At 26.5% G+C, this 20,789-nt stretch overlaps 1 protein-coding gene across 2 annotated transcripts in view; it reads left to right on the top strand.

Moving 5' to 3' along the window:
• The window catches only part of LOC117178105 (formin-like protein), a 101,648-nt gene that overhangs the window by 10,752 nt on the left and 70,107 nt on the right, over positions 1 to 20,789 (top strand). The window contains exons 2-4 of one of the 2 annotated variants that reach the window (XM_033369348.1): positions 11,312 to 11,398; positions 11,617 to 11,723; positions 15,895 to 16,034. In XM_033369348.1, the coding sequence (XP_033225239.1) occupies positions 11,312 to 11,398; positions 11,617 to 11,723; positions 15,895 to 16,034 (334 nt within the window). The remainder of the gene's footprint in view (positions 1 to 11,311; positions 11,399 to 11,616; positions 11,724 to 15,894; positions 16,035 to 20,789) is intronic. The other variant, XM_033369350.1, reaches the window with a different exon arrangement.

The raw sequence follows: 20,789 nt of genomic DNA, 5'->3' as shown, positions 1-20,789 counted from the left end.
TGGACAGAAATATTTAATTCTGCTTATAAACATCACGAATTAATAATTAATGAAGGAGTATTTAAAGAGGAATGATTTTTGATTATGAATGCGATTTAAAACTTATAAAAACTGTTGCTACAATAAAATTTTATATTTTCTCGGGCTTTTTTGTATCGCCGTTAATGGATTTTCAATGATTTTAGTATATACAATGTTAAATAAATGCTCTATTGGCAGACATTATTAGAAACTTATTGAACATTATATAATAACTACACAATTTCTCATGAAAGATTGTTTCTTTTCCGAATGTAAAAGTGAATGTTTAATGTTTCTCGTATTTTGCCCCTTTTTCTTGAAAAATTGTCCTTCTTCCCCGTTTTTGGATATCGTAGCCACGAACAGAAACCTTTAGTTTCGGTCGGGTGTCCAACCGTCGCAATTTTTTACTAGACTTGAAAGGAATTCGAGGCAAGATTCGAGATGAGGTTCGAAACATGATTCAAGAAGTGATTTTAGACGAAACGAGATTCGAGACGAGGCTCGAGACGTGATTCGAGAAAAAACTAGATTCGAGAAGAGATTCGAACTCTTTTTTTAAGCGCACTTCATTTTACTCCAGGCTGTCCAGTTTTGAATCGGCATCGGTAGGCGAATTTAATCAGCAGTTTCAGATTTCATTTTATTTTTGTTACTACTTTTTTTCTTTCATACATTGTACACAAGATTCTTTTTCAATGCCCCCAACAGATGCGGGTTTCTGACCCGCACTCGCAGTGCAATTGTTACAAGAGTGAGAGAATATTGCTTTATTCGTGCGCTCAAGCAAGCTTCAGCTTCTAAAGTCTAAACCTACGCATCTGCGATCGATATACAACGTACTCATACGTACTACGTGGGCACGTAGGCACGTAATCGAGCAAGTGAAAGTATTACAGGCGCAACGCCTCTTCATACTCCCAGGAAAAATAATCAATAAATAAATAAATGACTGCGCCCTGCAGTATGGTTATGGTTATGGTGCTTCGGCTCATGGGGCTGGATTTGCAGAAGGCACTGCTTGACAGCAGGGTGCTTGTTATAGTCTGGGAATAAATCGATAAAAAATCGCTGATATTGCCTTATTGATACGTGCTCATTAAGACAAATTAATAATAAAAAGTAATTAAAAACTTTTTCCTCTATCCCCTTCTTTTTCCATTTTTCAAAAAACTTTCACCTTTTCTCTTTTTTTTTCGCGTAAATGCAAACTGAATTAATGGAACCTTGAATAGAATCCAATAAGAAAATTTGGCTACTTGTCGTTGAAAGATAAATCTTCTTATCAGATAAATAAGTGGACTCCTGATCAAAGATGTCTGATACCGACATGTTACCGACATCAAGACTCTGTCACAGCTTAAGTGGTTCGTGTCCGCGCTAAGTTTCTAGAATATTCTCAACGGTAACGGATAACGTCATAACATGATATTACGCAATTTTGAGTAACGAATTTTAGGTAAACAAGTTTAATGTTGTGTATGCAATACACGTTACTCACAATTTGAGTAATATAATTTTATGATGTCATCGACAATCCTCGAAAATGTTCTAGAAACTTAGTAAGGACACGAACCACTTGGGCTGTGGAATGGTCTCGATGTCGGTAAAAGTTCAGTACAATCTGTTTAATCTGGTTTAATCCTCTTTTAGTGAGGAATGATTAAAGTAATTGGAAATAATCTCAATATTCAGAAGTAATCCACTTGTAATCCGGATAGTCCACTTGTAATCCGGAATAATCCACTTGTAATCCAAGGCAATTCACTCATATATGGGGAAATCCACTTGTAATGCGGCCCGATTAAAGTAATTCGAAGTAAAGAGAAATCCACTTGTGCTCCAAAGTAATCCACTTGTAATCCTTTTACACTTGTCATCCAGAATAATTCACTTGTAATTGAGAATAATCCACTTGTAATCCGCTAAAATCAGAGATAATCCACTTGTAATTCGGAATAATCCACTTGTAATCCGAAATAATCCACTCTTAATCTATGACAATCCATTTTTAATTTGACATAATACGCTTGTAATCTGATATAATGCGAGAGAATCTACCTGTGTTTCGACATAATCCAATTAAGCTACGGATTAATCCACTTGCAATCCGTGAATACACTTTTAATACGATTAAATACATTTGTAATCGATATAATTTAATTGTGATCTGATGTAAATGATTTCAAATCTGGTGCAATCCACTTGAAATCCAGATAATTTAAAGTAATGCAGGCAATCCAAGTAATTAATTTGTGAACCAGTGTAATCAACTATTTAATGGAAAATAATTGTACATTGTAGAAAGTTGAAAAATTGAAAAAGGAAAGCAATTCTTTTCGTCGAAAATCATATTTTTTGTTGGAAATTCGTCTTTTTGGGTTAAAATTCCAATTATTTGTTTGAAAATTCTTGTATTATGTTATACATTTGTCTTTTGTGGTAAAAAATTAATCATCTAGCTTGAAAATTCATCCTTTTAATTGAAAGTTCGTTTTGTTTACTTTAAAAATTAATTTGTTTACCTTAAAATTTAAGTATTCCATTGTGGATTGTTTATTTGAATATTTATGTATTTTGTTCAAAAATTCGTCTTTTTGGTCCAAATTAATCATCTTTCTTGAAAATTCGTTCTGTTTTTGGTTGAAATGTATTTTTTACGTAAAAATTATACAATTCTATTTTTTATTATAATTGTATCCAGTTTAGTTGAAAAAGCAAGTATTTATTTGAACATTCATTATATTCGTTAAAAATTCACCTTCGTGGTAAACAATTACTCTTCTATCTTGAAAATTCAAATTTTTAGTTGACAAATTGTGGTATTTTTGTTTGAAAATTTATTTCTTCACCTGAATACTTAATTATTTAATTTTGTATTGTAAATTTATCTTTATTAGTTAAAAATTCGTGCATTTTGTTAAAAATTTGTCTTTTTTCGTAAACGAAATTATTCTTCTTGTTTAAAAATTGTTAGTAATATATATTTTTTTGAAAATTTGATTTCTTTGGTTGGAGATTCTTTATTTGAGTCAAAAATGGTCTTTTTTAGTTGAAAATTCGTCTTCTTTGATTGAAAATTCATCTTTTTGGTAAAAAAATGCAGTTTTTTTACTCAGAAATTTAATCTTATGGTTAAAAATTAAACTACTTTTTTAGAAAACATAACAAATGGCACAGTTTCATGCCTAACGAATGCAAAAAAAGTTTCATCTCCCACAGCACCGAATTTCCGGCCTATACCACTCATCTCATCTTGCCCAAGATCTCGCCTTGTCTCGAGTTTGTCTCGAATCGCGCCTTGAGCCTCTTCTTGACCATCGTCTTGACCATTGCCTCGAAAATTGTCTTGAGCCTCGTCTCGAATCTCGCCTCGAGCATTATCTTGAGCCTCGCCTTGAACCCGTTACAAGTGGAAATAGGTTAATTTTTTCACAGAAAAGGGGGGAAATATTAAGCATTTATCTATACATTAAGAAAAGAAGAAATAATCTTTGGTAAGAAATTGTCCAGTTTTCAAGCAATATTAAATGATCCTTTAATCATTTCTGCCATAAAATAATTGATTTGCTTACATTTTTTTATGTTATATGTTTTATATGTTTTTTATCAGTTTTAAATCGTTCCCTTTGGCGACTCTTTGATGTGAAACTTAAACGAAAACGACTACAGATTGATTCAATACGAAAAGCGGACTTATCAATGAAGCGATCGTTTTAAAACGGGGATCAAAATCAGAATCTTGAAGCGGTCGCGAACCATATCTAAAGTGACTGTTCCGCAAGTGGAAATACTAAGAATTAGCGACTTTATATGTGTCGGTCGGTTTAACTTGAGCCTCGTTACGCGTATTGAATGGGCCCCGGTCGGGGCCGGGGGAGGCTTGTCTCGAGTGGAAATTATATTGCGTTTCAAAGAACCCATTGAGTCCAAGCAAGGGGAAAAAAGTTTTTAACCTTTTCAAATTTCATGTCATAACGGAAATTAAAATGTTTTTAAACAATTTAATGTTTTATAAAAATAATAATTTTAGGATTAGATTAGACAAATCTTAGAGAGCGCCTTATGTCCCCTTCTTTACGTTATCCTCTTTTTTCCCCTTAAATTTAGTGTTTGCTAACTTTGAAGATTCAAATTAAAATGCTTATTCTTATAAGTTCAAGTAAAAATATTGCATTTTCAACTAAATCAATGATTTTTTAAACAAATTTTTCAATCAAAAAGATGAATTTTTAACTAAAATGATGAATCCTTAACCAAAATAGTTTTTTTTTTATTATTAAAAAAGAGGATCTTTCGACAAAATTATTACGTATTCAGAAAGCGAGATGAATTTTTAACTAAAATTATGAATCTTGAACAAAATAACTAATTTTTTAATATAGTAGTTTAACTCTTCAATAATTAGTTGAATTTTGAATCCGAAAATATGATTTTTTAACCTCAAAAATGAATTTTCCTCCAAAAAGATGATTTTTTAACTGAAATTATGAATTTTCAACCAAAATACTTGATTTTCAAAAAATAAAAAGAATTGCAACAAAATAATTACATTTTCAATAAAATAGATCAATTTGAACTAAAATAATTAATCTTTAACTGAAAACTGAATTTTTAATATAAAAGTTCAACTTTTAACGAAGTGATTTAATTTTCAGCTAAGTAGTTGAAGTTTATACCCAAAAATACGGATGTTTAATAAAATATTTCAAGTGTAAATCAAACAGATGAATTTTTTAAACTAAAATTATGAATCTTAACCAAAAAAATAAATTTTGAATATAGTGGTTTAACATTTAAACAATTAGTTGAATTTTCTACCCGAAGATATTATTTTGTAACCTAAAAGATACATTTTTAACCAAAAAGATGAATTATTAACTAAAATTATGAATCATTATGAAAATGAGTTAAGTTTTAACCAAAAAAGAGGAAATTTTCACAAAAAACTTACATTTTCCACTAAAATTATGATTCTTCAACCAAAAATAAATTTTTAATGTAATAGTTTAAATGTTAACAAACTAATGTAATTTTCAATCCGAAAATATGAATTATCAACAAAAAAGTTAATTTTCAACCAAACAGTGGAATTTTCTACCAAAAAAGACGAATTTTTAACAAAATATTAAAATTTTTAATCAAAAAGATAAATATTTTTAACTACAAATTTTCAGCAAAATAGATGAATTTTCAACAAAAATGAATTTTTTAACAAAAAAAGCGAATTTTTATAAAAATATATAAATTTTCGATCACAAAGATGAATATTTTCAACTTAAATTATGAATTGCTAACCAAAAAAATAAATTATTAATATAAAAGTTCAAATTTTAACAAAGTAATTTAATTTTCAACCGACTAGTTGAATTTTTTTTCAAAATAGGTGAATTTCAACAAAATATTAACATTTTTAATAAAAAAGATAAATTGACAACTAATATGATGAATCTTGAACCAAAACTATTAATTTTTAATATAATACTTCAACTTTTACCAAAATAATTTAATCTTAAACCGGAAAAAAAATGAATTATCAACAAAAAAGTTAATTTTCAGCTAAGCAGCTGAATTTTTTACAAAAAAAAACACGAATTTTTAACAAAATATTTAAATTTTCAATGAAAAAGATGAATTTTTATAACTAAAATTATAAATTTTAATCAAAGAATAAATTGTCAGTATAGTGGTTTAACTTTACAACAATTAGTTGAATTTTTAACCCTAAGATATTATTTTATAACCTACAAGAGGAATATTTAACCAAAAATATGAATTTTCAACTAAAATGACGAATCTTCAATCAAATTAGTTAATTTTCAACCAAAACAGACGAACTTGAATAAAATAACAAAATAGTTACATTTTCGACAAAGTAGATGAATTTTCAACCAAAAATAAAGTTTCTACCAAAAAAGACGAATTTTTAACCGAATATATAAATTTTCGATCAAAGAAATGAATATTTTTAACTAAAATTAGGAATCTCTAACTATAATAATAAATTATTCACATAATAGTTCAACTTTTAGTACAGTAATTTAATTTGGAACGAAAAGTTGAATTTTCAAAAAAAAGTTTTTTTATCGGCGAAGCAGTTGAACTTTCTAAAATAAAAGCGAAGTTTGAACACAATATATTTTCATTTTCAGTCAAAAAAATAAACTTTGAACTAAAATTATGAATCATTAATGTAGTAGTTCAATTATTAACCAAGTAGTTTAATTTTCAATCCAAAAATATGATTTTTTAACGAAGAAGATATTTTTTAATCAAATAGTTGACTTTTTCTACTAAAATGGCTCAATTTTCAAATAAAAAATAGAAATTTTCAACCCAAAATGGAAGATAAATTTTCATTTGAAAAAAACTATTTCTCAAAAAAAAAAGTTTTCAAAAAGATAGTTAAATTTTTAACCGAAAGCTACATTAAAAAAAAAAAACAATTTTTAACAATCTAATTATTTGAATTTTTAAATAAAAAGCTTAGATTTTTAACAACATAGTTACATTTTTAACCCAATTATAAAATGTTACAAAAAAAAAACGAACTTTAAGGAAAACACATGAATTTTCAAATAAAAAGCTTAAATTTTCAGTAAAAAAAATTTCGTCCAAAAAATAAAAACACCAATTTTTAACAAATAAGTTAAATCCTTTCTATCAAAGAGCTGAATTTTCTAATAAAGTGATGAATCGTCAACAACGAAAAAATGAATTTTTAACAAACGAGTTGGAGCTTCAACGCTAAAATAGATCATTTTTTAACCAGAAAGTATGACTTTCCATAATTGTTAAATTTTCAAATAAGAATTACATTTTAATTGGTTTAATAATATTTTTAAGCAAAAAAAACGAATTTTTAAACAAAAATCTAATATTTGATAATTTAATCAAAAAAGATTTTCATTTGAAAAAAAAAACAGTTAAATTTTATAATATCAAAACGTTCATAAATCCCCTGGAATCGTTCAAAATTGTTTAAAATAATTAAAATCTGTTTAGCTCTTAAATTAAATTCAAAGATGCTAGAAATAAAATTTCAAAGTGTGAAAGAGGTTCTTAAGGATATGAAAAACTTTCCCTTCGGTTTAGATTTAGATACGACCTCTGACTTTCGATATGCACCATCGACTATCCGGTTCTCGAACCACATTCAGGGATCCCTCTTTATGATTCATAATGCCCCAAGCAAAAGAATTCTGCAAGCAACTCCTACAAATTAATTTAATACAAAATAAAACCATATTACGAAGTTATTTCCTCATCCAAAAGGTGCTTAAAAGACTTGAAATTGCAAATAATTATACTTTCATAAATTGTCACTAATAAAGACAACTTTGTTTTTGTGAATCTCACTAAAAACTGGAATTAATTTTGCAAAGTATCTTTATATTTTATTATTTGATTAAATTTTAATTTTTTAACTGTTAATCATAATTTAATTATTCTAAAAACTTGAAAAGTTAAAATGCTTTTTAATTGGAAACTTGCAAAATTAATTAATTGAAACTTTATGATCAACGTTAAAATATTTCCATGCAAGGGGGCCAGATCAGGACTGTATGGGGGATGCCAAAGTCGTGTAAGGCTGTGTTTCGCCAGAAATTTCTGAATAAGCTGCGATTAATGTGTAGGTGAATTTTTATCAATATATTTTAAACCAGTTCAATATTAAACGAGAAAAGCGCATTTTTAACAAAGTTGTTGAAATCTCAACTTATAAATAATAATTCTGCAACCAAAAATTAAGTAGTTAATTTTTTTTTAGATAAAAAATCACTTGTTAATGTTAGTAAAGAAAGATAAGTTTTCTACCATAAAAGATCAATTATCTACCAAAAGACGAATTTTCAACCAGTTGAATTAAACGAAAGAAAACAAGTTTTTTTAACAAAATAGTTAAATTTTCAACCAAAATTATTGATTTTTTCACGAGGAAGATGAATTTTAAAAAGAAAAAGGCGAATTGTCTATAAAACACTTAAATTTTCAACCAGAAAATATCATTTTTCAATGAAAAGTTATTTTTCTACAAAACAGTTAAATTTTCTTCCAAACATTGAAATTAGCAAAGAATAGTTTTATTTCTAAACAAATATTTTAATGTTTAACTGAAAATATAAATTTTTGACAAATAAGTTAATTTTTCCACCAAAATGGTAAATTTTTAAAACAAAAAGATAAAATTTGGGACAAAAGAGATTAATTTTGAACATGAAAATATGAATTTTCTAATTAAATGATGAATTTTTAACAACAAAAAAAAAACGTTTTTTAACCAAGTAATTGAAATTTCAATAATGTAGTTGAATTTTTAATCAATACAGATGAATTCTCAACAAAAATGTAATAGTTATTAATTACGCCGGAAAAAAATTTTAATTGAAATCAGACAGATGAGTTTTTAGAAAAAAAAACGAAATTTCAAAAAAGTAATTCAATTTTCAACCAATTAGTTGAACTTTTGAGACCAAAACAGATGAATTATTAAAAAAATAGTTGCATTTTGAAAAAAATTAATTAATTTTCAACCAAATGGACAGAAGAATTTTTTAACAAAATAGTTTATTTATCAACGAAAAAGATTAATTTTCAACCAAGAAAGATATCTTTTAAATATTTCAATTTTCAGCAAAAAATATGAATTTTTCACAAAAAAGTTAAAATTGCTGCGACTATAATTCTAATATCTAAAATTTGCTACAAAAGATTAAATAAATAAAAAAAAATACATTCATTTCTTAACAAATATTCTAATTTTTAACCAGAAAGATGAATTTTCAATAAGTAAGTTAATTTTATATCAAACTGTTGAATTTTAAAGATAAGAACATAAAATCTGCTACAAACAAGTTCGATTTTTAACGTGGAAATATAAATTTTCTACTTAAATGATGAATTTTCAACAAAATAGTTCAACTTACAACCAACTAGTGGAATTTTTTACAAAAAAAGATATTTCACCAGAAATTTCTGAATAAGCTACGATGAAAAAAAACATAAATTATCAACAGAATCGTTGAATGTCTGAGAAAAAAAGTAAAAAGGTTAATTATCCATAAAAAACACTTAAAGTTTCATACCAGAAATATAGTTTTTAAATAACAAACTTGATTTTCTACCAAATAGTTCTAATTTTCTTCCAAGTAGCTCATTTTGAAAAAAAAGTTTAAATTTTCATACCAGAAATATAGTTTTTCACTAACAAACTTGATTTTCTACCAAATAGTTTTAATTTTCTTCCAAGTAGCTCATTTTGAAAAAAAGTAGATTCATTTTTAAACAAATATTTGAATTTTCAACTAATTTGTTGAATTTTTAAGATAAAATGATCAAACTTGCTACAAATGAGTTCAATTTGTAACGTGAAAATATGAGATTTCTACTTAAATGGCGAATTATCAACCGAATAAAAATTGAATTTTTAACGAAGTAGTTTAAATTTCAATCAGATTGATTAATTTTTAACCAGTAAAGATTAATTCTGAACTACAATTGTGATTTAAATTTGAAAAAAAAAAACAGTTGAATTTAACGAAAAAGTCGAATTTTCAACAAAACAGTTAAGTTTTGAACTAAACCAGAATAATTATTAACGAAGCAGCTGCATTTTTGACCACAGAAGACTTTTCACCAGAAACTTCTGAATAAGCTGCGATGAAAAAATACATAAATTTTCAACAGAATCGTGGAATATTGGAGGAAAAAAGCAAAAAGGCAAATTATCTACAAAACACTTGCATTTGCAAACGGAAAGTATAATTTTTCAATAACAAAGTTGATTTTCTTCCAAAGGTAAAATTTGCTACAAATTAGTTCAATTTTTAACGTGAAAATATGCATTCTCAACAACAAAGTTAATTTTCAACCAAAAATGTAGTAGTTAATAATTCTATTGAAAAAGATTTTAATTTGAAAAAAAAAACAGTAAATGGAATAGTTAATTTTGCTAATCAAACAGATGAGTTTTTGGAGCAAAAAAAAAAACAATTTTCAACGGAACCGCCAAATATGGGAGAGAAAAAGCAAAAAGGTGAATTATCTATAAATTACTTGAATTTAGAAACAGAAAATATAATTTTTCAAGAACAAAGTTCATTTTCTACAAAGTACTTTAGTTTTCAACCAATTAGTTAAATTATCGACAAAAAAAGATATTTTGACAGAAATTACTGAATAAGCTGCGATGAAATAATGCATCAATTTTACAACAGAATCGTTAAATATTAGAGAGAATGAATTATCTACAAAATACCTGAATTTTCTACCAAATAGTTTAATTCTCTTGCAAATAGTGCAATTAAAAAAATATGTATTGATTTTTAACCAAAAAAGTTAATTTTGTAACAAAGAAAATGCGTTTTTAACAAAGTAGTTTAAATTTCAATCAGATTGTGGAATTTTTAACCAATGAATATAAGTGCTCAACAAAAAATGTAATATTTAACACTTCTACCAAAAAAGATCTTATTTTGAAAAAAAATTAATATAATGAAAAGTTTTTAGCCAAAACAATGCATTTTCAACAAAGTAGTTCAGTTTTAAACTAATTACTTGAATTTTTGGACCAAAAAAAAATGTTTCACCAGAAATTTCTGAATAAGCTGCGATGAATGTGCAGTTACGCATAGTGAAGAACGCATTCGCCAATTAGGTGCAAATTTATAGAGTTTGAGAATGAGTCCGTTTAATTTTGAAACAAGCTATAGTGAGTGTAGAGGAGCATGTGGGTAACACGATACCAGACGGATGTAATGCAAGCCGTACTATTTATTATACGATACACAACAACGTAACGGGTTACAAAAAATCTGCAGCAGCATCCCTCTTCTTGCATGTATCTGTCCTCTTCTTCGAATTGAGGCCGGCGACTCAACGAACCGCACTTTTAGCGGGAATCACGACTGCAATCTGTACTCTAAAAAGTTCCCCAAATTAGTTTTCGTTTCTTTTCAGCTTTTAGAATTTTACTTGACTTTACTTTCAAGGTTACGTTGTTACCAAAATAGTTCATAAATGCTACCCGTTAATAAAGACCTCTTTCAAGGGGATACGGACATTTTAAATTTTATTTTCGGTTCATTATTTCTTTAGTTAAAGCTCTTTACCTGAGTTTTAATTGATCAAAATAGTACTATTTTTCATCTGCACTATTTTTTTTATCTATTTTTTCATGTTTTAATTACCAAATGTTTTTAAACATATGTTGCAGTATTCTTTAAAACAATTAATAATTTTTGTTTACCACAGCTTGCATAAAGCTAAGAAATACTATTAAAATTTTCAGGAAAGGGTACAAGCAAAGGATCCACCATCGCACTATCTTACAAAACTACGAACTTACTTGGATCCAAAAGCATCCAGAAGTCATCGAGTAAGTTTATAATTTTTTTTTTTTTAACTATTTTACATATAATTTTGCAAAAATTCGAAAATATTAAACAAATAATTTATTACAAAAAAGTTATTCAATTATTCATTCTTATAATTCCGTTTTATGTGATTAATATTTTTTCAAAACAAATTTTTTGGTTTTTTTTTTTACATTAGTATCCCCAAAATTTTTGAACATGGATACTAATGATTACACAGTCGTATCGTTTCCTTACTTTCTTTCAGAAAAGGAAAATGGTTGGAGAATCTACATCAACACAAGTTCTTCGAGATCTGGAAATTTCTCTGCGGACGAATCACATAGAGTAAATAAAGCAATATATTAAAAATAATATTGAGCCTATTAAGACGTCAACTAAGTCGTTCAAACCTCCCCCCACCTTCCTATGCCTACCCTCTCCTAATTTCCTCTACTTCCTCTTTGTTCGTTTCTCCTTACTTTTTCTACTTCCCCTGCTATCATTTCCCATTCTCTTACTTTCACTCCCCTAATTTCCCTTATCCTCCTATAATTTCCCCTCTTATATTACCTGTATTTCCCCTACTTTCTCGACTCACCCTCTCATAATTTACTCTTACTTGCCCTCCCCTAATTTCACCTACTTCCTCTTCACTCGTGTCCCCTTCCATCCCTTTTCTTTTCCCCTTGATTTCCCTTTCCTTATTTTCCCTTGATTCCTCTTTCCTCATTTCCCCTTGATTCCCTTTGCATTACTTCCCCTTCTCCCTCTCCTCTAAGTTCCCCTTTACCTTTTAACCCATTTCCCTTTTTCCTCTCCCCTCTCTCACCTTACTTCCACTCGACTAATTCCCCCTACTTCCCATCGCCTAATTTTCCCTTAATACCTTTAGTTTTCCCTCGCCTCATTTGCCCTACTTCCCCTCTGCTTGTTTCCCCTTCGTTTCTTTATTGTCGCCGCTTCCCCTGTCACAATTTCCCCATACTTACTCTGCCCTTATTTCTCCTATTTTACTCCTCACGTTCCCTGCTTCTCCTCTGCATATTTTTATTCACTTTCCCTTCTCTTTATTTTCCCTTACTTCCCCTACTTCTCCAATATCACATTCAATTCTCCTTCTCTTCTTTACACATCACCTCCTCTACTCGCCTTCCATAATTTCCCCTCACATTTTTCGCCCCCCTCATTTGCCCACAGTTACTTCTCCTACTCATTTCCTCTACTTCTATTAATTTTCCGTACTTCCCTGCGAATTTCTATTACTTCCCTTTCTAATTTCCCCTACTTCCCCTTCTAATGTTCCCTACTTCCCATGCTTCCCCTGAGAATTTCCCCTACTCCCTTTACTAATTTCCCCTTCTTTCCCTAATAATTTCCCTTTCTCTACTAATTTTCCCTACTAATTTTCCCTACTTCCCCTACCGATTTCCTCTACTTCCCCTACTAATTTCCCGTACTTCCACTGCGAATTTACAGTACTTTCCTTTCTTATTTCCCCTACTTCTCCTTCTAATTTTCACTACTTCTATACAAATTTCCCCTACTTTTCTTTCTAGTTTTCTCTACTTCCTCTACTCATTTCTTCTACTTCTACTAATTTCCCTCACTTCCCTGCGAATTTCTAGTACTTCCCTTTCTAATTTCCCCTACTTCCCCTTCTAATGTTCCCTACTTCCCATACTTCCCCTGAGAATTTTCCCTACTCCCTCAACTAATTTCCCCTTCTTTCCCTAATAATTTCCTTGACTTTTTCTACTAATTTCCTCTTCTAATTTTCCCTACTTCCTTAGGAATTTCCTCTATTAATTTCTCCTACTTTCCCTACTAATTTTCCATACTTCCCCTACCAATTTTCTCTACTCCCCCTACTAATTTTCCATGCTTCCCCTGCGAATTTCCAGTACTTTCCTTTCTAATTTCCCCTACTTCCCCCTTTAATTTTCCCTACTTCTCTAAAAATTTCCCCTACTTCCTCTACTAATTTCTCGTACTTTCCCTAAAAATTCCTCTACTTTCCCTGCGAATTTCTCCTACTAATTTCCGCTACTTCCCCTCATGGAAAAGAAATATGACCTACGGATACGCGACCGAAATGACAAGATTTTCTTCCCGGGGCCACAAAACCCTAAAAAAACATCCGGATAAATGCTGCCAAAATTACCTGGAAAATCCGAAAAACGTGTTTTTCTTGATTCACTTCAAAATGATTAAATTTACTGAAAAATTGTTTGAATTAGTCTCACAGTTCTGTATAAAATACATTTTTTTTTTGTAAGAATATTTTTTTTTTGGTCTTGGAAGCAATTTTCTTTAAGAAAAAAAATGAAAGAAGTCAACATTTTTATCGTCTATATTTGAAAAAAAAACAAGTGGGCACTTTTAATTTAACTTACTATTAGATTAAATGTATATTGTGTTGCCATTTTCGACACTTAAAAACCATAATTAGGTAGTATTTGTTTTTTATCCAAAATTTCACAAAATTGATTAAAAAAAATTAAATCACGTTTTTTTTAAACCTGGTGGAATTTTTTTGACAAATAAATCCGAAAAACTAGAACGTTTTTTATTGAAAAAATACGAATAAAACAAATTACATTTCAAAAACAGGATATCAAAATTTGTGTCTATTATTTGGACGAATCTGGTCCTATTTATATTTTTTGAATACTGTTAAAATCCTATAAAATTCCCGAAAAAGAAAATGTTTGAAATAGAAAATTCCTGAAATATAAAAAGGCCCGACTTGGATAATTTCAAAAATTGGAAAATGATCAAATTTAAACAATTAAAAATTTTCTTCTAAATAAATCATATTTATTAATTAAGATTACAATAATAAAATCTATTGATAAAAAAAAATATTTTTTACATGTTTATTGTTTTTTTTAAATTATTCTTTCAAGTTGAAATCAAAATTTAAAAAAAAAACTATATGAGCGTTCAAAAAAACTTCCATTGATAATTTTTTGTCAATTATTTTTATTTTTAATTTAAACAGTAATCGAACAAAATACATTGAACAATAAAAAAAATTCCCATCAAAATTCAATGCTTTCATTCATCAAATATTTTTTAATCTCAATATATCCGAATATTTTATTTACGTATTTTTAGTAAACAAATAATATTAATTAAAATATAATTTTTAAGTGTTTAAATTCAGGAATTTTATTATTCAGCAATTTTCTGTGACGAATTTTAATATTCTGAAATTGTCCAATGCGCGATTTTTATATTGCGTGTATTAGTATTAGTTTTTGGATATTTCTATTTCGAATTTTTTTCCGGGATTTTTCAGTTGTCGCTATTTGTCAAAATCAAAAAAAAAAATATATTTTGATGCCAAAAATGTAAATTCATGTATGCATTTTTTGGTACAATATTAAACCTATAAATAAAATACGACAATATACCAAAAATACATAAAATTATCAAATTTATATAAATAATATGCAAAGTCCTAGTTTCCTGTAATTTTTGTTGTAATTTATTATATGTATTTGGAGTTTCCTGTGAAACTGATTCTAGTGTTTCGTATTTATTTGTGAACAAAATCCATAACTGAAAACAAAATTATACGATATTGTTTTAAATAAATGTTTGTGAAATTTTAGATAACAAAAAAAAAACTTTCATCAAATATATGTAATACCAAATCAAATTTAAAACACCCACTGATTTTTTTAAATATCGACAAAAATTTTGACCTCTTTCACCCCTTATTTTATTTTTATCAAGAAAGATTGTTTAAATGAAAAAATTAATAAATCAAAAAAGATGTATTTCATAAAGATTTAAAAGTTCTATTTAAAGAATGTTCGAATTTTCAAGTAAATCAAGAAAGATTTGCTTTTTCGGGTTTTCCGGGCAATTTTATCAGGATTTCTTTTTGGCATAATTTTTAATTTTCTGAAATTTGTTTTTTATGCTAATTCCTATTGAGTAGGGCGTGCCGCAACTCTTGAATTTTAACAATTTTAATTTTTTTCAAAATTAATATTCGGTTACTAAATAGTAATATTAATATATAATAAATTAAGTTAAATTAAAATTATTTATAAAAATAATTAATCAATGAGTTGAAATTAGATAAAAATAATCATTTCTTTAAACTTCAATAGTTAAAGTGTTGAATTTTGAAATTAGATTAAATTGGGTTTTTCTTTCTATGAATTGCAAAAATTGTGGTACGTTTTTCCATATAAAAATTGTGGTGATAATTAATAATAGTAAAAAGAAATTAACAATAGTTAATTTTTACCTAGTTATATTTATTTTATTTATTTTTTAATTCGCATAAAAAATAGTTTTGTTTTTAAATCGCTGAATGAAACTTTAATTTCGAAATTTTTTATAAATTTATTGACTGAATTTGGTGGCTTGTTATAATATTGACAAAAAAGAATAAAAAATTGTAAAATCCTTATTAGAAAAGGCAACTTTTGTGTGTGTGTGTGTGTATTAATTAATTTATTTATTTAAATAATAATAAATTTTTCTTCTAATTTTGAAGATGGGTCAGGGAATTTCTGGACGAAGAAAACCAAGGCCTGGATGCCTTGATAGACTATTTAAGTTTTAGGCTACTCATGATGCGACACGAACAACGACTTCTGGAATCTAGATCAGAGTCTGAAGAGAGACTGCAATCAAGTGAGTTCCGCAGTAAAATATGAAATATTTTAATGCGCAATGTCTCTCTTTTTTTAATTTAGTTTTTTTTTTTAATTTGCAAGTTATTATGTTATTTTATTTTAAATAGTTTATTATTATTTTATTATAATTATATGGATTTCAGCAAAATATAATTCATTCATATATTATTTATATATGTATATTATATTAATATTATAATATAAATAATTTTAATTTCATCAAATTATTTGCGTATATTTATTTATTTAATAAATAAATACTAGACTATGCTCTTTCTCCTGTTTCAAGAAACTATTATAGTTTTATTTTAGAATTACATTTAATTTCATTAATTTTAATTTTAATTAATTCATCTATTTTGTTGACAATGCGTCTATTTGAATTGAAAATTCATCTTTTGGTCAAAAAGTACTCGTTTTCTTAGAAATTTAATCATTTTTAATAGAAAGGCCTGTATTATATAATTAAATATGAAATCAATTAGTTAATTAAATTAAAATCAAAATCAATAAATTAAATAATTAATTAAATACAAAATTATATTTTTGGTTCCTAATACTTCACTCTGTGTTAAAAATTCGAAGATTTGGTTGAAAGTTTAATTATTTTTTTATAAATTCAAATATTTTTTGAAAAATTCATAATTTAATTATTTTGTAAATTTTTTCTTGAATAGTCTTTTTGAATAGAAAACTCGTCTTTTTAGATTAAAAATGTATTGTTCAAAATTAATTCTTTATAATTGAAAAGTCTCTTATAATATTTTTGTTTCAAAATTCATGTTTTTTTTTTATTTATAATTTTAGTAGAAAATTTAGCTGTTTTAATGAAACTTAACTGTTTTGTTGAATATTCCAATTTTCGTATAAAAAAATTTCTCCCTTTGGATTGAAAATACATACTTTGGTAGAAAACTCATCTTTTTTGGTTTATTAATTTTTTTGTGTCAGAATTGGTTTCTTTTAGTTAAAAGTTCAAACATTTGGTTGAACATTGAATTATTTAGTTGAAAATTGAACGATTTTATTAAAAATTCGTCTCTTTCAGTCATAAATTCAATTTTTTGTTGAACATTCGCCTTTTTTTTATAGAAAATTCCTCCTTGTGGTTTGAAGATTCATCTCTTTTTTTTTAATTTTACTATTTGATTGAAAATTTAATTGTTTCGATGAAATTTGAATTTTTCTTAAAAATTCAACTATTTTATATATATGTATGTATGTATGTATAAAACTATATTTATCTTTCTTGGTTCAGGACTATTTTTTTTTAAATTTTAAACTATTTAGTTACACATTCAGCTATATCGTTCAAAACTAACTTCTACAAAAATTCTTTCTCTTTAGGGTTGAAAATTCAAGTATTTGGCTGAAAATGCAAATTATTTTTGATAAAATTTTAATCTTTTTTATTTGCAAAATCGCATCTTTTGCTTGAAAATTCAATTATTTTTTAACCATGCATTTAATTTTTAAACAAAAAATCTTAATTTTCCACAAAAATACGAATTTTAAATTAAAGGCATATATTTGATACCAAATAATTCAATTTGCAACTAATAAGATTAATCTTCTGTCAAAAAAATTAATTTTTAACACAAAATACAAATTTTCAGCAAATTGCATAAATTTTCAACGACATATTGTGAAGATTGGGTTCCGAAAAAAGTTGGATTAAAAATTCAACTATTGTATTGAAAACTCATTTCTTTTGATTAAAAGTTTAACTCTTTCGTTGAAAATGTCTCTTTCTTGGTTTAGAATTTTTTTAGTTTTCAACTATTTAGTTATAAATTTAACTATTTGGGTGAAAGTTTAACTATTTTTTTGTAAATAGTTCGTTTGAAAATTATTATTTCTTTTTAAAATATCAATTTTTTTTAAAAAACTGAATTGTTTTTGGGTTGATGTTTAATTTTTTGGTCTTAAAATTAGACCATTTATTACAAAATTCGTCTGTTTTAGATGAAGATTCAACAATTTCGTTAAATATGCGATAGAAATTTAATATTTTTGTTTAAAGGTTTAACCACTTAAAAAAAAAAACATTTTTTGTTAAAAATTCATCATTTTAGTTAAAAAAATACATCTCAGGTGGGAATTTTTTAAAATTAATTTTTATTTTAACTGTAGTTAAAAATTAATTTTTTTGATTTGAGGTTTTTCTCTTTGGTTGAGAATTTGAATACCTTGTTAATTTTTTTTTTTCGTAAAACGAAAAATTATTTTAATATTTTTCGTTTAAACGAAGTATGTGAACATTTTTTTCAGAACTTCTAAATATATTTTTAAATTAATCGAATTTTTCCTACAATTTTTGGAAAATCCTGCAAATTAAAAAAAAATCCTTAAAATCTTCTAGGTTCTTTTTTGATCATTTTGGAAATCTCTTAGAATCTTTTTAAATTTTCTGTCACAATAATTTTTGAAAATGAAAAATCATTTTTAATTTCTCTAGGAATCATAAGAAAATGTTTTCATTCTTTTGAAGTCTTTCACCGTTTTTAAAAAGATTCCAGATTTTTTCTTTCAAATCTGCAAAAATCTTCATTTTGTTTTAAATTCTGCTGTGGGTATTTGCACCAAAATTTCGGTATGAATAGCCGAATTTTGTCGGTAAACATCATTCGTTTAAATTATTTTAAATCATTTCAAGTTCTAAACCTAATTTGAATCTTTTGAAAATTCGAAACATCTCTTAAAACGACTCTTATTTTTTATACAAATAATAAGTGTTCTATTCTTATTTATAAATTCAAATTTAAGGATTTTTTTAATTTGCAGGATTTTCTTAACTTTGTTACTTTCAGGATTTTTTCACATTGTTAATAAAAAATTTTTTATTATGATTTATGTTATAAGATAAAGATTCATTTCTTTGGTTTAAAGTTTAACTGTTGAGTGGAAAATCCCTTTTTTTTGTGTTTAAAATTAATTTTTCAGCTCATATTTCTCATACTTTTTTGTTTAAAAATTCAATTTTTGTAGAGGAAATTCGTCTTTTGGTTTTAATTTTTTTTTTTACTTTTTGTATTGAAATAATATCAAACTTTTTTGTTGGGGATTCATTTTTTTAAATTGAAAATTTAACTTTTATGTTAAAAAATTATTTTTTTGGAAATTCAAGTATTTTGTTACCAAGCCATCTTTTATAGTAGAAAAGACATTTTTTTGTTTGAAATAAATAAATAAATTTGAACGTTTTAAATTTGCATCTGAATGTTCTAACTCGGAATTATAATTCTTTTCCAAAAGTTCCTCTACCAAATCATAAGTCTTACAACTCTTTTAAAATGTTTAAAAACTCTTGAAATTGTTTTAATTTATCTGAAAAAAATGAAAAATTGATCGGGAATTTAAAATGCTGGTATCTGAATCGAATTATAATTTTGACTTTTTAATAACGAATTTCTTTAAGAATTGTAATTTTTACTTCAGGACAGAGAGGTTCTGATCTGATGTTCCAACTCAGACTTATAATTCTTTTTTAAAAGTTCCTTTTACAAATCAGAAATCTTTCAATTCTTTTAAAATGTTTAAAAACTTTTGAAATTTTTTTAATTAACCGGAAAAAATGACCGAAAATTTAAAAATGATGGTATATGAATCGAATTATAATTTTGACTTTTTAATAGGGAATTTCTTTAAGAATTATAATTTTTACTTTAGGACAGGTAGCTTCTGATTTGATGTTTTTTATCTGATATTTCTGATGTTTCTGATCTGATGTTCCAACTCATAATTATAATTCTTTTCGAAAATTTCCTCTTCCAAATCAGAAATCTTTTAAAATGTTTAGAAACCTTTTTAGCTCTCTTAAATTGACCGGGAATTTCTTTAGGCAATATCATATTTTACTTTAGGAGAGGGAGTTTCTGATCTGAAGTTCCAACTCATAATTATAATTCTTTTCCAAAAGTTTCTTTTCCAAATCCGAAATCTTTCAACTCTTTTAAAATGTTTTAAAACTTTTGAAATTTCTTAAATTCATTAGAATTTAAAAATGCTGGTATTTGAATAGAATTATTATTTTTATTTATTCATAGGGAATTTCTTTTAGATTTGTAATTTTTACTTTTGGACAGGGAGTTTCTGATCCGATGTTCCAATTCAGAATTATAATTCTTTTCAAAAAGTTCCTCTTCCAAATCAGAAATCTTTTAAAATGTTTAGAAACCTTTTTAGCTCTCTTAAATTGACCGGGAATTTCTTTAGGCAATATCATATTTTACTTTAGGAGAGGGAGTTTCTGATCTGATTTTCCAACTCATAATTACAATTCTTTTCCAAAAGTTCCTCTTCCAAATTATAAATCTTTCAACTCTTTTAAAATGTTTTAAAACTTTTGAAATTTCTTAAATTCATTAGAATTTCAAAATGCTGGTATTTGAATAGAATTATTATTTTTATTTATTCATAGGGAATTTCTTTTAGATTTGTAATTTTTACTTTTGGACAGGGAGTTTCTGATCCGATGTTCCAATTCAGAATTATAATTCTTTTCAAAAAGTTCCTCTTCCAAATCAGAAATCTTTTAAAATGTTTAGAAACCTTTTTAACTCTCTTAAATTGACCGGGAATTTCTTTAGGCAATATCGTATTTTACTTTAGGAGAGGGAGTTTCTGATCTGAAGTTCCAACTCATAATTATAATTCTTTTCCAAAAGTTCCTCTTCCAAATTATAAATCTTTCAACTCTTTTAAAATGTTTTAAAACTTTTGAAATTTCTTAAATTCATTAGAATTTCAAAAT

The sequence above is a fragment of the Belonocnema kinseyi genome, chromosome 8, assembly GCF_010883055.1.
Source record: "Belonocnema kinseyi isolate 2016_QV_RU_SX_M_011 chromosome 8, B_treatae_v1, whole genome shotgun sequence".
NCBI classification, from domain to species: Eukaryota; Metazoa; Arthropoda; class Insecta; order Hymenoptera; family Cynipidae; genus Belonocnema; species Belonocnema kinseyi.
Note: the sequence above shows the minus strand (reverse complement) of the source record. Positions and strands in the feature narration are given on the sequence as shown.